This window comes from Coregonus clupeaformis, unplaced genomic scaffold (genome assembly GCF_020615455.1).
Source record: "Coregonus clupeaformis isolate EN_2021a unplaced genomic scaffold, ASM2061545v1 scaf0418, whole genome shotgun sequence".
Classification (NCBI taxonomy): Eukaryota; Metazoa; Chordata; class Actinopteri; order Salmoniformes; family Salmonidae; genus Coregonus; species Coregonus clupeaformis.
The window spans coordinates 227,501-243,933 of NW_025533873.1; the positions used below are offsets into that span (position 1 = coordinate 227,501).

At 44.9% G+C, this 16,433-nt stretch overlaps 1 protein-coding gene across 1 annotated transcript; it reads right to left on the bottom strand.

The window, feature by feature from the left end:
• Window positions 1–7,372: 7,372 nt before the first annotated feature.
• On the bottom strand, window positions 7,373–12,340 carry LOC121555985 (actin, cytoplasmic 1). The gene is made up of 6 exons (XM_041869852.2): window positions 12,230–12,340; window positions 10,588–10,716; window positions 10,019–10,258; window positions 8,832–9,270; window positions 8,539–8,720; window positions 7,373–8,146 (listed from the first exon to the last, which is right to left on the bottom strand). The coding sequence occupies exons 2-6, from the start codon at window positions 10,708–10,710 to the stop codon at window positions 8,003–8,005; spliced, it is 1,128 nt and encodes a 375-aa protein (XP_041725786.1). The 5' UTR covers window positions 10,711–10,716; window positions 12,230–12,340; the 3' UTR covers window positions 7,373–8,002.
• Between the last annotated feature and the right edge of the window lie 4,093 nt (window positions 12,341–16,433).

The window sequence follows — 16,433 nt, forward strand, 5'->3', positions numbered from 1 at the left end:
ATTAAGATATTATAGAATACAGTATATACAGATGAGACGGGTAATGCAAGATTATGTAAACATTATTAAGATATTATAGAATACAGTATATACATATGAGATGAGTAATGCAAGATTATGTAAACATTATTAAGATATTATAGAATACAGTATATACAGATGAGACGGGTAATGCAAGATTATGTAAACATTATTAAGATATTATAGAATACAGTATATACATATGAGATGAGTAGTGCAAGATATGGAAACATTATTAAGATATTATAGAATACAGTATATACATATGAGATGAGTAGTGCAAGATATGTAAACATTATTAAAGTGACTAGTGTTCCATTTCTTAAAGTGGCCAGTGATTTTCAAGTCTGTTGCGCCTTCTTCACCACGCTGTCTGTGTGGGTGGACGATTTCAGTTTGTCAGTGATGTGTACGCAAAGGAACTTGAAGCTTTTCACCTTCTCCACTGTGGGTCCCGTCGATGTGGATAGGGGGGTGCATCCTCTGCTGTTTCCTGAAGTCCACGATCAGCTCCTTTGTTTTGTTGATGTTAAGTGAGAGGTTATTTTCCTGGCACCACACTCCCAGAGCCCTCACCTCCTGCCTGTAGGCGGTCTCGTCTTTGTTGGTAATCAGGCCTACTACTGTTGAAGTATGCAGCGTTGCCAACTCCTCAGTAAGGAAAGTAGCTATTGGCTGTCCTAATTAGCATAATTGTGCATGTAATTGTGATGGACGCTGTAGGAGAGAGGAATGACGTCGTGGGAGAGACAAAAAAGTGAGTCAAAAACACCCTACATTTACATCAGCCAACGGCGGCTTCATTTGCAGTCTGGACGCGGAGGGGTGAACATCTCCTGCTCTGACCGCAGCTGAGGGGGGACTGCTGAGCGAAGACTGGGCCGCCTGTTGAGTGTTTTGGGACGGGGGTGGGGCCCGCTGCTCGTTGGGAGGAGTAAGAACGATACGTGCTTTATATAATATAATATGCCATTTAGCAGACGCTTTTATCCAAAGCGATTTACAGTCATGCGTGCATACGTTTTTTTTTGTGTGTGTATGGGTGGTCCCGGGGATCGAACCCACTACCTTGGCGTTACTAGCGCCGTGCTCTACCAGCTGAGCTACAGAGGACTAACCCTAACCCTAACCACGTCAGAGTCTCCAAACGTCTCCAATAACACCAGAAAAGGTCGCTAGATTTGTCGCTAGTCGCTTTTTTGAAAATGTGTTGCTAGAGGGGTCTGAAAACTCGCTAAATATAGCGACAAAGTCGCTAAATTGGCAACACTGGAAGTATGGCCTCTGGTACCCAAGGTTGCATGTTTGAATCCAGTGATAGAAAGTTGTTTTTGAGATTTTTATTTTAAGCATATACCAAACCTTAACCTTAACCATTCTGAGTTAATGGCTAACCTTAACCCTAACCTTAACCATTCTGAGTTAATGTTTAAACTTAACCCTAACCTTAACCATTCTGAGTTAATGTCTAACCTTAACCCTAACCTTAACCATTCTGAGTTAATGTTTAAACTTAACCCTAACCTTAACCATTCTGAGTTAATGTCTAACCTTAACCCTAACCTTAACCATTCTGAGTTAATATTTAAACTTAACCCTAACCTTAACCATTCTGAGTTAATGTCTAACCTTAACCCTAACCTTAACCATTCTGAGTTAATGTTTAAACTTAACCCTAACCTTAACCATTCTGAGTTAATGTCTAAACTTAACCCTAACCTTAACCATTCTGAGTTAATGTCTAACCTTAACCATTCTGAGTTAATGTCTAAACTTAACCCTAACCTTAACCATTCTGAGTTAATGTCTAACCTTAACCATTCTGAGTTAATGTCTAAACTTAACCCTAACCTTAACCATTCTGAGTTAATGTCTAAACTTAACCCTAACCTTAACCTTAAACACTTTGAAATTTGGAACCACTTCGAAATTTGACGTTTTGAGAAACAAACCTAATTCTGATGTGAGACTAGGGGGACCACAGCCCAGATTGTGCGGGACAGTCCTGCCCCTTTGTCCCCCTCCTCCCGCAAACAAACAATCATGTCCCGCATTTTATCAACAAATTCAAACACCAGAAATGTAGAAATACCTAGGTGTCTGGTTAGACTGTAAACTCTCCTTCCAGACTCACATTAAGCATCTCCGATCCAAAGTTAAATCTAGAATCGGCTTCCTATTTCGCAACAAAGCCTCCTTCACTCATGCTGCCAAACATGCCCTCGTAAAACTGACTATCCTACCGATCCTTGACTTCGGCGATGTCATTTACAAAATAGCTTCCAACACTCTACTCAGCAAATTGGATGTAGTCAAGGATCGGTAGGATAGCCAACAGCTCCTTTGGCCGCCATTCCTTCCAGTTCTCTGCTGCCAATGACTGGAACGAACTGCAAAAATCTCTGAAGCTGGAGACTCTTATCTCCCTCAATAACTTTAAGCATCAGTTGTCAGAGCACCTTACCGATCACTGCACCTGTCCACAGCCCATCTGAAATTAGCCCACCCAACTACCTCATCCCTATATTGTTATTTATTTTGCTCTTTTGCACCCCAGTATCTCTATTTGCACATCATCTCTTGCACATCTATCATTCCAGTGTTAATACTAATTGTAATTATTTTGCACTATGGCCTATTTATTGCCTTACCTCCATAACTTACTACATTTGCACACACTGTATATATATTTTCTGTTGTATTTTTTGACTTTATGTTTTGTTTACCCCACATGTAACTCTGTGTTGTTGTTTTTATCGCACTGCTTTGCTTTATCTTGGCCAGGTCGCAGTTGTAAATGAGAACTTGTTCTCAACTGGCTTACCTGGTTAAATAAAGGTGAAATAAAAAATTAATAAAATAAAAGGTTGATTTGTCCCGTATTTCAGACAGACATTCCAACCGGTCTCTTTGTAGTCAAGCTTTATGAAAATATATATATCATCAGGACGTGGTAGTGGTGATGTTCAACACTTCTCCAATCTTTGTTGAGATCTGATATTCTGCACAAACGCAAGACCCAGACGTAGGCCAGTGTCATTAGGACTGTCCTCAACCAATCACATTTCTCAAATCCTTTCGGGGCTAAACTTGGAAGAGGACGGTTTCGCCTGCCTCACTTAACTTACAAAAAGCGTGCTTCTGATGAACTACAAAAGTAAGTAAATAGCCATATTAGACTAAAATAAACAGGCCTAAGGTAAACGTCATCAAACTTGTGAGGCTCTTCACATCAGCCACAGGAAGTAGTGGTGCTGAGGCTGCTGCACTCCCTGAAAAATCAGAATTGTAAAATATATTAATAAAAAAAAATGAAACACGTTTTTTTCATAAAAGTAGTGCCACTGGACCTTTACTAGTATTGGTGGTAGCGAAGTCTGTAGCTTGGGTAAAAAACTTTTTTTTTCAGCTTCTCCACTTTGGCGAGAAAGGGTGGTTGTATAATTAAGAACAGTATCTTCGCAGGATTCAATAGTTGGAACTGTACGAGTTGTCGCCCTGTCCCTTTCTGTAAGAGTTGTTGACCTGTCCCTTTCTGTAAGAGTTGTTGCCCTGTCCCTTTCTGTAAGAGTTGTTGCCCCGTCCCTTTCTGTAAGAGTTGTTGTCCTGTCCCTTTCTGTACGAGTTGTTGCCCTGTCCCTTTCTGTAAGAGTTGTTGACCTGTCCCTTTCTGTAAGAGTTGTTGCCCTGTCCCTTTCTGTAAGAGTTGTTGACCTGTCCCTTTCTGTAAGAGTTGTTGCCCTGTCCCTTTCTGTAAGAGTTGTTGACCTGTCCCTTTCTGTAAGAGTTGTTGACCTGTCCCTTTCTGTAAGAGTTGTTGCCCCGTCCCTTTCTGTAAGAGTTGTTGTCCTGTCCCTTTCTGTACGAGTTGTTGCCCTGTCCCTTTCTGTAAGAGTTGTTGACCTGTCCCTTTCTGTAAGAGTTGTTGCCCTGTCCCTTTCTGTACGAGTTGTTGCCCTGTCCCTTTCTGTAAGAGTTGTTGACCTGTCCCTTTCTGTAAGAGTTGTTGTCCTGTCCCTTTCTGTAAGAGTTGTTGACCTGTCCCTTTCTGTAAGAGTTGTTGACCTGTCCCTTTGTGTAAGAGTTGTTGACCTGTCCTTTTCTGTACGAGTTGTTGCCCTGTCCCTTTCTGTAAGAGTTGTTGCCCTGTCCCTTTCTGTAAGAGTTGTTGACCTGTCCTTTTCTGTAAGAGTTGTTGCCCCTTTCTGTATGACTTGTTGACTTGACCCTTTCTGTACGAGTTGTTGCCCTGTCCCTTTCTGTACGAGTTGTTGACCTGTCCCTTTCTGTAAGAGTTGTTGACCTGTCCCTTTCTGTAAGAGTTGTTGACCTGTCCCTTTCTGTAAGAGTTGTTTGCCCTGTCCCTTTCTGTAAGAGTTGTTGACCTGTCCCTTTCTGTAAGAGTTGTTGCCCTGTCCCTTTCTGTAAGAGTTGTTGCCCTGTCCCTTTCTGTAAGAGTTGTTGCCCTGTCCCTTTCTGTAAGAGTTGTTGACCTGTCCCTTTCTGTAAGAGTTGTTGCCCTGTCCCTTTCTGTAAGAGTTGTTGACCTGTCCCTTTCTGTAAGAGTTGTTGACCTGTCCCTTTCTCTGCATTTGGCATTCTAATAGAATCCAGAAAGAAAACAAGCCTGTCCTCAAATATTTACATCAAAAGGTGCAAAGTTATGGGCAAACACACAAAACATCCACATCACAAATAAAATAAAAAATATTGATCAATTTACATGGGAAACAACCACTTTTTGTTCAGTATTAATTTACCATCCTTACAAACCGCTTAATGTAAATGTACATGACTGTATTGTACATAGGCTGGTCAGCTAGGTTTGTCCCTGTAGACTTTCCATCACCATGAAGAAAAACAATACTGTAATTGAGACATCACGTGGTTTGTGATGATGTGATGTGGCTCAGTTGGTAGAGACTACTTACTGTAAGTTGCTCTGGATAAGCGCATCTACGTCATTTAGCAGACGCCCTTATCCAGAGCGACTTACAGTTAGTGAGTGCATACATTTTCCGTACTGGTCCCCCGTGGGAAACGAACCCACAACCCTGGCGTCGCAAGCACCATGCTCTACCAACTGAGCTACAGGGGACTACTACTAAAATGTAAAAGGAATGAAGACCATTTAAAGTTTTCACATAGAAATAAGTTTCATTTGCAAAGTATTTCAAGAAACTGGAAAACATATATTAAGCAAGTATTTTTAAGTAATAATAATAATAATATGCCATTTAGCAGACGCTTTTATCCAAAGCGACTTACAGTCATGCGTGCAGAATTTTTTTTTTTGTGTATGGGTGGTCCCGGGGATCGAACCCACTACCCTGGCGTTACAAGCGCCGTGCTCTACCAGCTGAGCTACAGAGGACCATCAGTACGATAAGTACGATCAGATTAACTGTTTTGTACAGATAATTATCAGAGTCAAGTTACAAATGCTGGTAAACACTTAAATACATTTAGTTTCCATTTGTTTCACTAAAGTATTGTACTGGGCCTTTACTAGTCCTGTATTAGCGGACCGAGGTAGACATCTTGGGCACTGATTTCATTAGTATTCTACGTAACAGAAGCCAATATAATAGCATAGTGTAACGTTACTGTTACACCAAAAACGCCACGTAATTTCTTGACATTTTAGGATGTTTAGTTGAACGGCCCAAACAAAAGATTTCATGCGGACAAAACCCGGACGACGCTGGGCCAATTTGTGCGCCGCACCAATGGGACTATGTGAGAGCTTGTTGTGTATTTCAAAGAGGCATATACAGTATAATTCATAGGATAACTGAAGCAGAAGTCTGCTATGTGTTGCACACACCTTAACTGATCTGTTGGGAAACACACAGATGCAGGCGTTCTGAATACATTTCATCCAACGCTGAAAAACCCTCCCACTTGCTTGCCGACAGATTTTACTCGTGGAGTTTTCATTCAATGGGGGGTTTTCAGTACATTTAGCTTAAGCCATCCCTTTAAATACGGTGTACCTTTTAATTATAATTTTGTCCACAGACTCACTGGAATACATGGAGTGAACGGGTTCACAGTACAGAGATCAATGAAAGAAAGCCATCTATGCATATTCGTCTCCGTTTCAACACCAACTGGTAGATTTAAAAATACTTCGATCTTGTAGATTATTTAGACAAAATGTAGGGTTATCAAAGTATGTATGAATAAGAAAAAAAACGGGTTGGAAAGCCTTTACGCCTAAATATATTGATGAATAAAATACAGTGGTTTGACTCATCCTGAAAGTTGTCATATTCAAGTTCAATCCATGAAATATTGGAATGTGGGGGGTAAAAACAAAAGTGTACAATAGGGGTTGAACAATAATCTCATAAATCGACGCTGATTCTCACTAATCATGGAACTGAATGACAACGGTCCAGTGATCGTGAACCAGGTTTAACCAGCTACTTGTAGTCTGAGTCCCATAATGATTCAAATAGGCAACGTGTCCCAAATTACTGCACAATGTTAGCCAAACATGATCCAGTAATACTGAGCGACCCTCAGGACGGTGGCTCCCCCCGATAGCGGCTAATATTTAAACATGATACAAACTGTAAAATAATAAAAAATGGGAGAAAAGCCCGGGCATATGAGACATTCTAAAGCGCAGACATCAACCCAGCGTTACTGCTTGGGTCTCCAAATTTCATCCACACAGATGAAGACAATTACAATTCTTGAGTAACAGCACAGCTATTTATAATCAAATCTGTAAAATTGCAGTGCATAGAGAATGCAGTTTTTTTCCCTATTCGGAAAAATATGCTTTTTCCCCCCCACTTGGAACAGGCAGGTTCGCTAAACCTTATTCATGGTTTCCTCAAGCATAAAAGGTGGTAGAACGATGAGGGGAATTAAGTCACGGTCCCAATATTAACATACCTCCGCCACCACACCTTCATTTATTCTAGCCTAACAGTAGGTGAAAGCGTGCTATTCTCATGCTTAAACTCCCAAGGTCAGAATAGGCATAGAGAGAAATGGTGTTCTATTTACAGTGCCTAAGGAAAGTATTCAGACCCCTTGACTTTCTCCCCGACATTTTGTTACGTTACAGCCTTATTCTAACCCTCGTTGCTCGATGGGAGCGTTGCTGCACAGCCATTTTTCAGGTGTCTCCAAGAGATGTTAAGATGGGGTTCAAGTCCGGTCTCTGGCAGGGCCACTCAGGATCTTGAGCCTCGACTGAAACCCACCCCGTATTACCCAGGTCCCCCTTGTAGTTACACAACTTTAAAAATACTCCCAGACACCAAAAAGCCTCCCGCCACCCCACCCAGACAACATTGAACAGTACAGGTAGGAAGGAGTCTCAGACAGGAAGTCATGTCAGAACACATGTGCATTTTTATTGGGAGTTTTAGTCAGTGTACAAGTTGGCCCCCACGGTGGTCCCTCTGGCACCCCTCTGACCCCCCTCCAGCAGAGGTCACGCTCGGGTTCATTTGCATAAACAAAACAAAAAATTAAACAGGACCAAGACTTTAAGGCTGAAAGTACAAAAAAAAAAAAACCCAGACGACATCGTGACATAATGTACATACAAGCCATACTACCCCATGTTAAAGTATGCCGTGGCAGGAGGGTCGGAGTGGACAGCCTTCACAGAGGCAAATACCTGTTCTGAACAAAAGTTTAACAATTGGAATGACTGGAAAGAAAAGAGAATGTACATGTGTTGTTTGTTTTTTTTTAAAGTCCTCAGCTGCATGGTTGTAGAATCTCAGGGTCCTCAATTTACTCGAGCCTTTCACCCGTTCCAGTTGTTTTTTTTTGTTTTTTTTCTCTCCTCCAGATCCTGAGTCAAAAGCGCCAAAATAACAGAAGCCATGCCAATGAGACTGAGAAGCTGGGTTGGGCTCACTCTGCGGCCCTCTCCCTCCGGGGGGGGTGTGTGTCTTGTGGCAGAGCTGAAGTGGTAGTCGGGTCGGTATGGGATGGGGGAACAGTCTGTTTAGAAGCATTTGCGGTGGACGATGGAGGGGCCAGACTCGTCGTACTCCTGCTTGCTGATCCACATCTGCTGGAAGGTGGAGAGAGAAGCCAGGATGGAGCCTCCGATCCACACAGAGTACTTACGCTCTGGAGGGGCGATGATCTGGAGGAGAGAGAGGAGAGGAGAGACCGAGAGGAGAGAGAGACACTGGGTTAGATTAACACGCTTTTTGACTGCAGTACTAAAATCTGACCACACGGTGGCAGCAGAGACATGAGGTTAGGAACAGGTAAGGGACAGGACTTGGATCATCTCTACTGGATACTTAAAGTTGTGCATTGTTTTGCTGTTGGAAGGTCTGAATTGGATAACTTTTACTGTATTAGACTACTGTAACAGCGGATGTCCCGGCCTTCTATATAAAGGGGCCTGGAGGCTAAGCCTAGCAGGTGTGAGGTAATACTGGTATTGGCAGGGCAGGACATCAGATTGGGTGACTGGCATCAGCCCCTAGTTGTTGTTGTGGACAGGCAGCTATCAGTAGTTATTCTAACCTTGATCTTCATGGTGGAGGGGGCCAGAGAGGTGATCTCCTTCTGCATACGGTCAGCGATGCCGGGGTACATGGTGGTACCTCCAGAGAGCACCGTGTTGGCGTACAGGTCCTTACGGATGTCAACGTCGCACTTCATGATGGAGTTGTAGGTGGTCTCGTGGATGCCGCAAGACTCCATACCTGGGGAGAGAGAGAGGAGACAACACGGCCGTCACGACGGGGGCTCACAAGACCGTCGGCCTGATCCGATTGGCTGTTGTAGAGTGTTAGTTTAAAAAAAGAGAGACTCACCGAGGAAGGAGGGCTGGAAGAGGGCCTCTGGGCAGCGGAACCTCTCGTTGCCGATGGTGATGACCTGTCCGTCGGGAAGCTCGTAGCTCTTCTCCAGAGAGGAGGAGGAGGCGGCGGTGCCCATCTCCTGCTCGAAGTCCAGCGCCACGTAGCACAGCTTCTCCTTGATGTCGCGCACGATTTCCCTCTCGGCCGTGGTGGTGAAGCTATAGCCGCGCTCCGTCAGGATCTTCATGAGGTAGTCCGTGAGGTCGCGGCCGGCCAGGTCCAGACGCAGGATGGCGTGGGGCAGGGCGTAGCCCTCGTAGATGGGCACCGTGTGGGTCACGCCGTCGCCGGAGTCCATGACGATACCGGTGGTACGGCCAGAGGCGTACAGGGAAAGCACGGCCTGGATGGCCACGTACATGGCGGGGGTGTTGAAGGTCTCAAACATGATCTGGAGAGGAGAGAGAGAGGAGCGAGGGATGAGTCATGGTGCTGGAGGAATACAGTAGAGGGGGGTGGAGACATGGTGATGGAGGAATACAGTAGGGGGGGTGGAGACATGGTGCTGGAGGAATACAGTAGAGGGGGGTGGAGACATGGTGCTGGAGGAATACAGTAGGGGGGGATGGAGTCATGGTGCTGGAGGAATACAGTAGAGGGGGGGATGGAGTCATGTGATGGAGGAATACAGTAGGGGGGGTGGAGACATGGTGATGGAGGAATACAGTAGAGGGGGGTGGAGACATGGTGCTGGAGGAATACAGTAGTCACAGCACAACATGCGATAGTGAGTCGAGGGAAACGTTAGTGGAGAGAAAAACTGTTCAGAAACACAGCAGTCATTCCTACTGGTCAGTGTAGGTCAATACAGACCGCTGTAGTATTAGTGTTGCTGTAACAGTAACTCAAAAAAATCCAACTAGCAGAGTGCCGTCTTATTGTTATCAATAACGTAAATCGTTTTAAAAGTGCTGCAACTTGTTCTATACGCCCATAATCAGTCATCATTAAAGCCAGCAGGGTGCCGAGGCATAACACAGGCAGGAGAAAGACCTGCACCTTCCAGAGAGACGGGACAAATCAGCTGTCAGAAGAGAGAGGGGGGTCCTGGAGGAGAGGAGGAGGAGAGCGTGAGGAAGATCGGGGGGCAGAACGGAGGAACAGTAAAAAGGGAAAGGAAGAGGTGGTGAGTGACATACCTGGGTCATCTTCTCCCTGTTGGCTTTGGGGTTGAGGGGGGCCTCAGTGAGCAGGACGGGGTGCTCCTCTGGAGCCACTCTCAGCTCGTTGTAGAAAGTGTGATGCCAGATCTTCTCCATGTCGTCCCAGTTGGTTACGATGCCGTGCTCAATGGGGTACTTCAGGGTCAGGATACCCCTCTTGCTCTGAGCCTCGTCTCCCACGTAGCTGTCTTTCTGGCCCATCCCAACCATCACTCCCTGAAGACAGATACAGGGTTAGCGTATATACACACAAACACTAAACTAAGCAATGCGCTCAATAGTGAGTCTGAATACATTGAGAACGTGCGTTGGGGCCGGTTGTAAGCAGCCCACTTCTCAGGGATGTGATCAAAACTATGAGAGCATCCCATCCCATATTCTAGTCACTAGGCCTATAATTATAAAGGTAAACAGTCAAATCAAATAAACAATTCGTAATGTTTAACTGAAAATGTATGTTCCAAAGCCCATCTAGTGAGGTTTGTTTACATTTGTGCATTTGTAATAATAACGGGTACATTTCCGGTAAAACCCTCGGTCCTCACCTGATGCCTGGGACGACCGACGATGGAGGGGAAGACAGCACGAGGCGCGTCGTCTCCGGCGAATCCAGCTTTGCACATACCGGATCCGTTGTCAACAACCAGTGCGGCGATTTCATCTTCCATTTTGAACTACAAAAAGAAAAGAGGAAAAAAACGGACGGAAAATAAAACTGTTAGAAACCCAAACGTTGGATGAAAAGAGCGTCAACCCTTTAGAAACACTTCCGCAACAGCGGCCCTTGTGACGAGAAGGCGTCACTTCCTGTCAGGGTGCAATTACAGTGTTTTGGCCACTAGGTGGAAACCGCGCCGCGCCGCGCCCTCCGCTCCGCCAGACAAAGGGAAGGCGACGCTGTATTCTGATGTTACCATATAAGGACATGTTGAGAGAGTTTCAGCAGCTTTGCGGTGCGCAGGGCCAGAACGACAAGGTTTCAAGCAGAAAGCAACATTTTGACATTTACAAACCCGGACGTGACCACTCCCTCTACCAAGTGTATTTCCCCCCACCCCGCCCCGCCATTTTATTACCCCAAACGGAACCGAGAACACAAGACGACCGCGGAATCTGACTAAATGTGCGTCATGACTTGGAATGAACCGCTTAAAAAAACTCGCCACTTCCTTTCAATATGCAATACGAGTATTACTCCCTTCAAAAGCTTGATTACTGCTAGAGGGGCTCCAACAATGAGAATAACCAAAAACTATTCCGCCAGAATTATTAATTCAGTTTTATGCAGCTAACGTTAACCAAACTGCCAGACCAGTGCTGTTAAAAAAAAACTGCCTGGCGAGAGGCCATTTCCTGCTGGCCACACCTTGATAACAGATGAAGTTTAACAACCCTTCCTCCCTTGCTGGCCGGTTTACCGTTAACGTTACTGACTAACCGCTCAGGGACTAAGACGACCATGCCCCCGTCCATACAACCCAAATACTGGTGAGGTAGCTAGCTAACCGGTCAAGTTATAATGACCAGCACGGCTTAGTACAACAGGCCAGTAACGTTAGTGGGTCCAACGTCCAGTTCCCTAACTGTGTGTGGAGGCTGAAGGGCGGTGTTAATAATAATTATTATATTATTATATTAAGGGCGGTGTTAACATGCTGCTAAGCTAACTAGCTACCAGGATAAACTAGGTCGCACCCCGCCTCAGGAAGTACAAAGACCCCAGTCCTAGAGCCCCTTTACCGGGGATCCAACGGCCGGTAAAATAACCAGTTAATACATGAATATGTCGACAATATATATATGTTTCATGCAGGTGACCGTTGTAGAAGAGTATGAGTCAACCGGTTATTGATTACCTAACAAGTCACGCATTTGCACCTGCGAGACGCATATCCGCCCCATTAACTACATCTCCCATTTCAAAACGTTAACATGTTTCAAAGCCAGCCGAAACATGCTCAGTCAACACATCTGAAGATAATTATCCATGTGCATTACTTCAAAAACAGCACGTCAGTCGGACTAGCTACCTCAAAATCATACAAAGAGCCTCGTGGTTCATGTCCTCGCTATCTATGTCAGAAACCGTATTAAAATCATCTAAAATATGCAACCAGAGCCGTGTTTACTTTGTATCTGTCGTCAAACTACGCCATTAAATACTTGAGATGTTGTCGTTAATCTTACCTTTTGGTTTGGGGGGGAGGGGTTGTCGATGTTAGGAAACCGGTTTCAAGGTTAATTATATCCCGCCGGTGACTGCGCTCAAAGTGAACCGGGACCCGGTGGGCGCGTGGTTTTTATCTCCGGTCAGATGCCCGGCTCGAGCCATAAAAGGTAAACTTTCGGAATCGCGCGATCTGATTGGTCCGACGTCACGCCGCTGCTGGCTGCACTCACCAACCGGTTAAACGCCCCTCTCTCTCTCTCTCTCTCTCTCTCTCTACCGACTTTAAGAGAAAAGGAGGAAAAGGAATGAGGGGAAAATCAAATGGAAGATGTGAAATGTTTTCTGAGGCCTACAGAACACAGCCGAGCCCCCCCTCCCGTTTTAAAGTTTAGCGGTAGTGGCCAGGTCGGGGCTGGAGTTTGAACCGTCAGGGCTCACAGTTTCCACCTGGTTTTGGTGTGTAGTGAAGAGCGGTCAGTGTAACTCAGAAGTCTTAACTGGCATAGCACAGCTAGCTAGCTAGCTAACTGCTACACCCAAACAAACAAACAGACATACAGGAGTTTACTACAGGCACTGTACAGCACTATTCCAGCTCCAGGCGTGTTAATTACACACTCATTGGCTTTACGCCACTCCTCACGTGATGCACCCTAACTCCTAGCCCCTAACCAGCTGGCTAGCGGTGGGGGTGTTGTTCTGTTGTTCACTGGGAGCAGGCTTCGGCCTAGTAGCCCTCTCTTTCACACACAGACACACCCACAGCCCCAGTGGACACTTTACACCTAGGCTGAAAGAGTAGTCTGCAGGTTAGAGTAGAGTAGAGTAGTCTGCAGGTTAGAGTAGAGTAGTCTACAGGTTAGAGTAGAGTAGAGTAGTCTGCAGGTTAGAGTAGAGTAGAGTAGTCTGCAGGTTAGAGTAGAGTAGAGTAGAGTAGTCTGCAGGTTAGAGTAGAGTAGAGTAGTCTGCAGGTTAGAGTAGAGTAGAGAGAGTAGTCTGCAGGTTAGAGTAGAGTAGAGTAGAGTAGTCTGCAGGTGGTAGAGTAGAGTAGAGTAGTCTGCAGGTTAGAGTAGAGTAGAGTAGTCTGCAGGTTAGAGTAGAGTAGAGTAGTCTGCAGGTTAGAGTAGAGTAGAGTAGTCTGCAGGTTAGAGTAGAGTAGAGTAGTCTGCAGGTTAGAGTAGAGTAGAGTAGTCTGCAGGGTAGAGTAGAGTAGAGTAGAGTAGTCTGCAGGTTAGAGTAGAGTAGAGTAGTCTGCAGGGTAGAGTAGAGTAGAGTAGAGTAGTCTGCAGGTTAGAGTAGAGTAGAGTAGTCTGCAGGTTAGAGTAGAGTAGAGTAGTCTGCAGGTTAGAGTAGAGTAGAGTAGTCTGCAGGTTAGAGTAGAGTAGAGTAGTCTGCAGGTTAGAGTAGAGTAGAGTAGTCTGCAGGGTAGAGGAGTAGAGTAGTCTGCAGGTTAGAGTAGAGTAGTCTGCAGGTTAGAGTAGAGTAGAGTAGTCTGCAGGTTAGAGTAGAGTAGAGTAGTCTGCAGGTTAGAGTAGAGTAGAGTAGTCTGCAGGTTAGAGTAGAGTAGAGTAGTCTGCAGGTTAGAGTAGAGTAGAGTAGTCTGCAGGTTAGAGTAGAGTAGAGTAGTCTGCAGGTTAGAGTAGAGTAGAGTAGTCTGCAGGTTAGAGTAGAGTAGTCTGCAGGTTAGAGTAGAGTAGTCTGCAGGTTAGAGTAGAGTAGAGTAGTCTGCAGGTTAGAGTAGAGTAGAGTAGTCTGCAGGTTAGAGTAGAGTAGAGTAGTCTGCAGGTTAGAGTAGAGTAGAGTAGTCTGCAGGTTAGAGTAGAGTAGAGTAGTCTGCAGGTTAGAGTAGAGTAGAGTAGTCTACAGGTTAGAGTAGAGTAGAGTAGTCTGCAGGTTAGAGTAGAGTAGAGTAGTCTACAGGTTAGAGTAGAGTAGTCTGCAGGTTAGAGTAGAGTAGAGTAGTCTGCAGGTTAGAGTAGAGTAGAGTAGTCTGCAGGTTAGAGTAGAGTAGAGTAGTCTACAGGTTAGAGTAGAGTAGAGTAGTCTGCAGGTTAGAGTAGAGTAGAGTAGTCTGCAGGTTAGAGTAGAGTAGAGTAGTCTGCAGGTTAGAGTAGAGTAGAGTAGTCTGCAGGTTAGAGTAGAGTAGAGTAGTCTGCAGGTTAGAGTAGAGTAGAGTAGTCTGCAGGTTAGAGTAGAGTAGAGTAGTCTGCAGGTTAGAGTGAGTAGAGTAGTCTACAGGTTAGAGTAGAGTAGAGTAGTCTGCAGGTTAGAGTAGAGTAGAGTAGTCTGCAGGTTAGAGTAGAGTAGAGTAGTCTGCAGGTTAGAGTAGAGTAGAGTAGTCTACAGGTTAGAGTAGAGTAGAGTAGTCTGCAGGTTAGAGTAGAGTAGAGTAGTCTGCAGGTTAGAGTAGAGTAGAGTAGTCTGCAGGTTAGAGTAGAGTAGAGTAGTCTGCAGGTTAGAGTAGAGTAGAGTAGTCTACAGGTTAGAGTAGAGTAGAGTAGTCTGCAGGTTAGAGTAGAGTAGTCTGCAGGTTAGAGTAGAGTAGAGTAGTCTGCAGGTTAGAGTAGAGTAGAGTAGTCTGCAGGTTAGAGTAGAGTAGAGTAGTCTGCAGGTTAGAGTAGAGTAGAGTAGTCTACAGGTTAGAGTAGAGTAGTCTGCAGGTTAGAGTAGAGTAGAGTAGTCTACAGGTTAGAGTAGAGTAGAGTAGTCTGCAGGTTAGAGTAGAGTAGAGTAGTCTACAGGTTAGAGTAGAGTAGAGTAGTCTGCAGGTTAGAGTAGAGTAGTCTGCAGGTTAGAGTAGAGTAGAGTAGTCTGCAGGTTAGAGTAGAGTAGAGTAGTCTGCAGGTTAGAGTAGAGTAGAGTAGTCTACAGGTTAGAGTAGAGTAGAGTAGAGTAGTCTGCAGGGTTAGAGTAGAGTAGAGTAGTCTACAGGTTAGAGTAGAGTAGAGTAGTCTGCAGGTTAGAGTAGAGTAGTCTACAGGTTAGAGTAGAGTAGTCTGCAGGTTAGAGTAGAGTAGTCTACAGGTTAGAGTAGAGTAGAGTAGAGTAGTCTGCAGGGTAGAGTAGAGTAGAGTAGAGTAGTCTACAGGTTAGAGTAGAGTAGAGTAGTCTGCAGGTTAGAGTAGAGTAGAGTAGTCTGCAGGTTAGAGTAGAGTAGAGTAGTCTGCAGGTTAGAGTAGAGTAGAGTAGTCTGCAGGTTAGAGTAGAGTAGTCTACAGGTTAGAGTAGAGTAGAGTAGTCTGCAGGTTAGAGTAGAGTAGTCTACAGGTTAGAGTAGAGTAGAGTAGTCTGCAGGTTAGAGTAGAGTAGAGTAGTCTGCAGGTTAGAGTAGAGTAGTCTACAGGTTAGAGTAGAGTAGAGTAGTCTGCAGGTTAGAGTAGAGTAGAGTAGTCTGCAGGTTAGAGTAGAGTAGAGTAGTCTGCAGGTTAGAGTAGAGTAGAGTAGTCTGCAGGTTAGAGTAGAGTAGAGTAGTCTGCAGGTTAGAGTAGAGTAGAGTAGTCTGCAGGTTAGAGTAGAGTAGAGTAGTCTGCAGGTTAGAGTAGAGTAGAGTAGTCTGCAGGTTAGAGTAGAGTAGAGTAGTCTGCAGGTTAGAGTAGAGTAGAGTAGTCTGCAGGTTAGAGTAGAGTAGAGTAGTCTGCAGGTTAGAGTAGAGTAGAGTAGTCTGCAGGTTAGAGTAGAGTAGAGTAGTCTGCAGGTTAGAGTAGAGTAGAGTAGTCTGCAGGTTAGAGTAGAGTAGAGTAGTCTGCAGGTTAGAGTAGAGTAGAGTAGTCTGCAGGTTAGAGTAGAGTAGAGTAGTCTGCAGGTTAGAGTAGAGTAGAGTAGTCTGCAGGTTAGAGTAGAGTAGAGTAGTCTGCAGGTTAGAGTAGAGTAGAGTAGTCTGCAGGTTAGAGTAGAGTAGAGTAGTCTGCAGGTTAGAGTAGAGTAGAGTAGTCTGCAGGTTAGAGTAGAGTAGAGTAGTCTGCAGGTTAGAGTAGAGTAGAGTAGTCTGCAGGTTAGAGTAGAGTAGAGTAGTCTGCAGGTTAGAGTAGAGTAGAGTAGTCTGCAGGTTAGAGTAGAGTAGAGTAGTCTGCAGGTTAGAGTAGAGTAGAGTAGTCTGCAGGTTAGAGTAGAGTAGAGTAGTCTGCAGGTTAGAGTAGAGTAGAGTAGTCTGCAGGTTAGAGTAGAGTAGAGTAGTCTGCAGGTTAGAGTAGAGTAGAGTAGTCTGCAGGTTAGAGTAGAGTG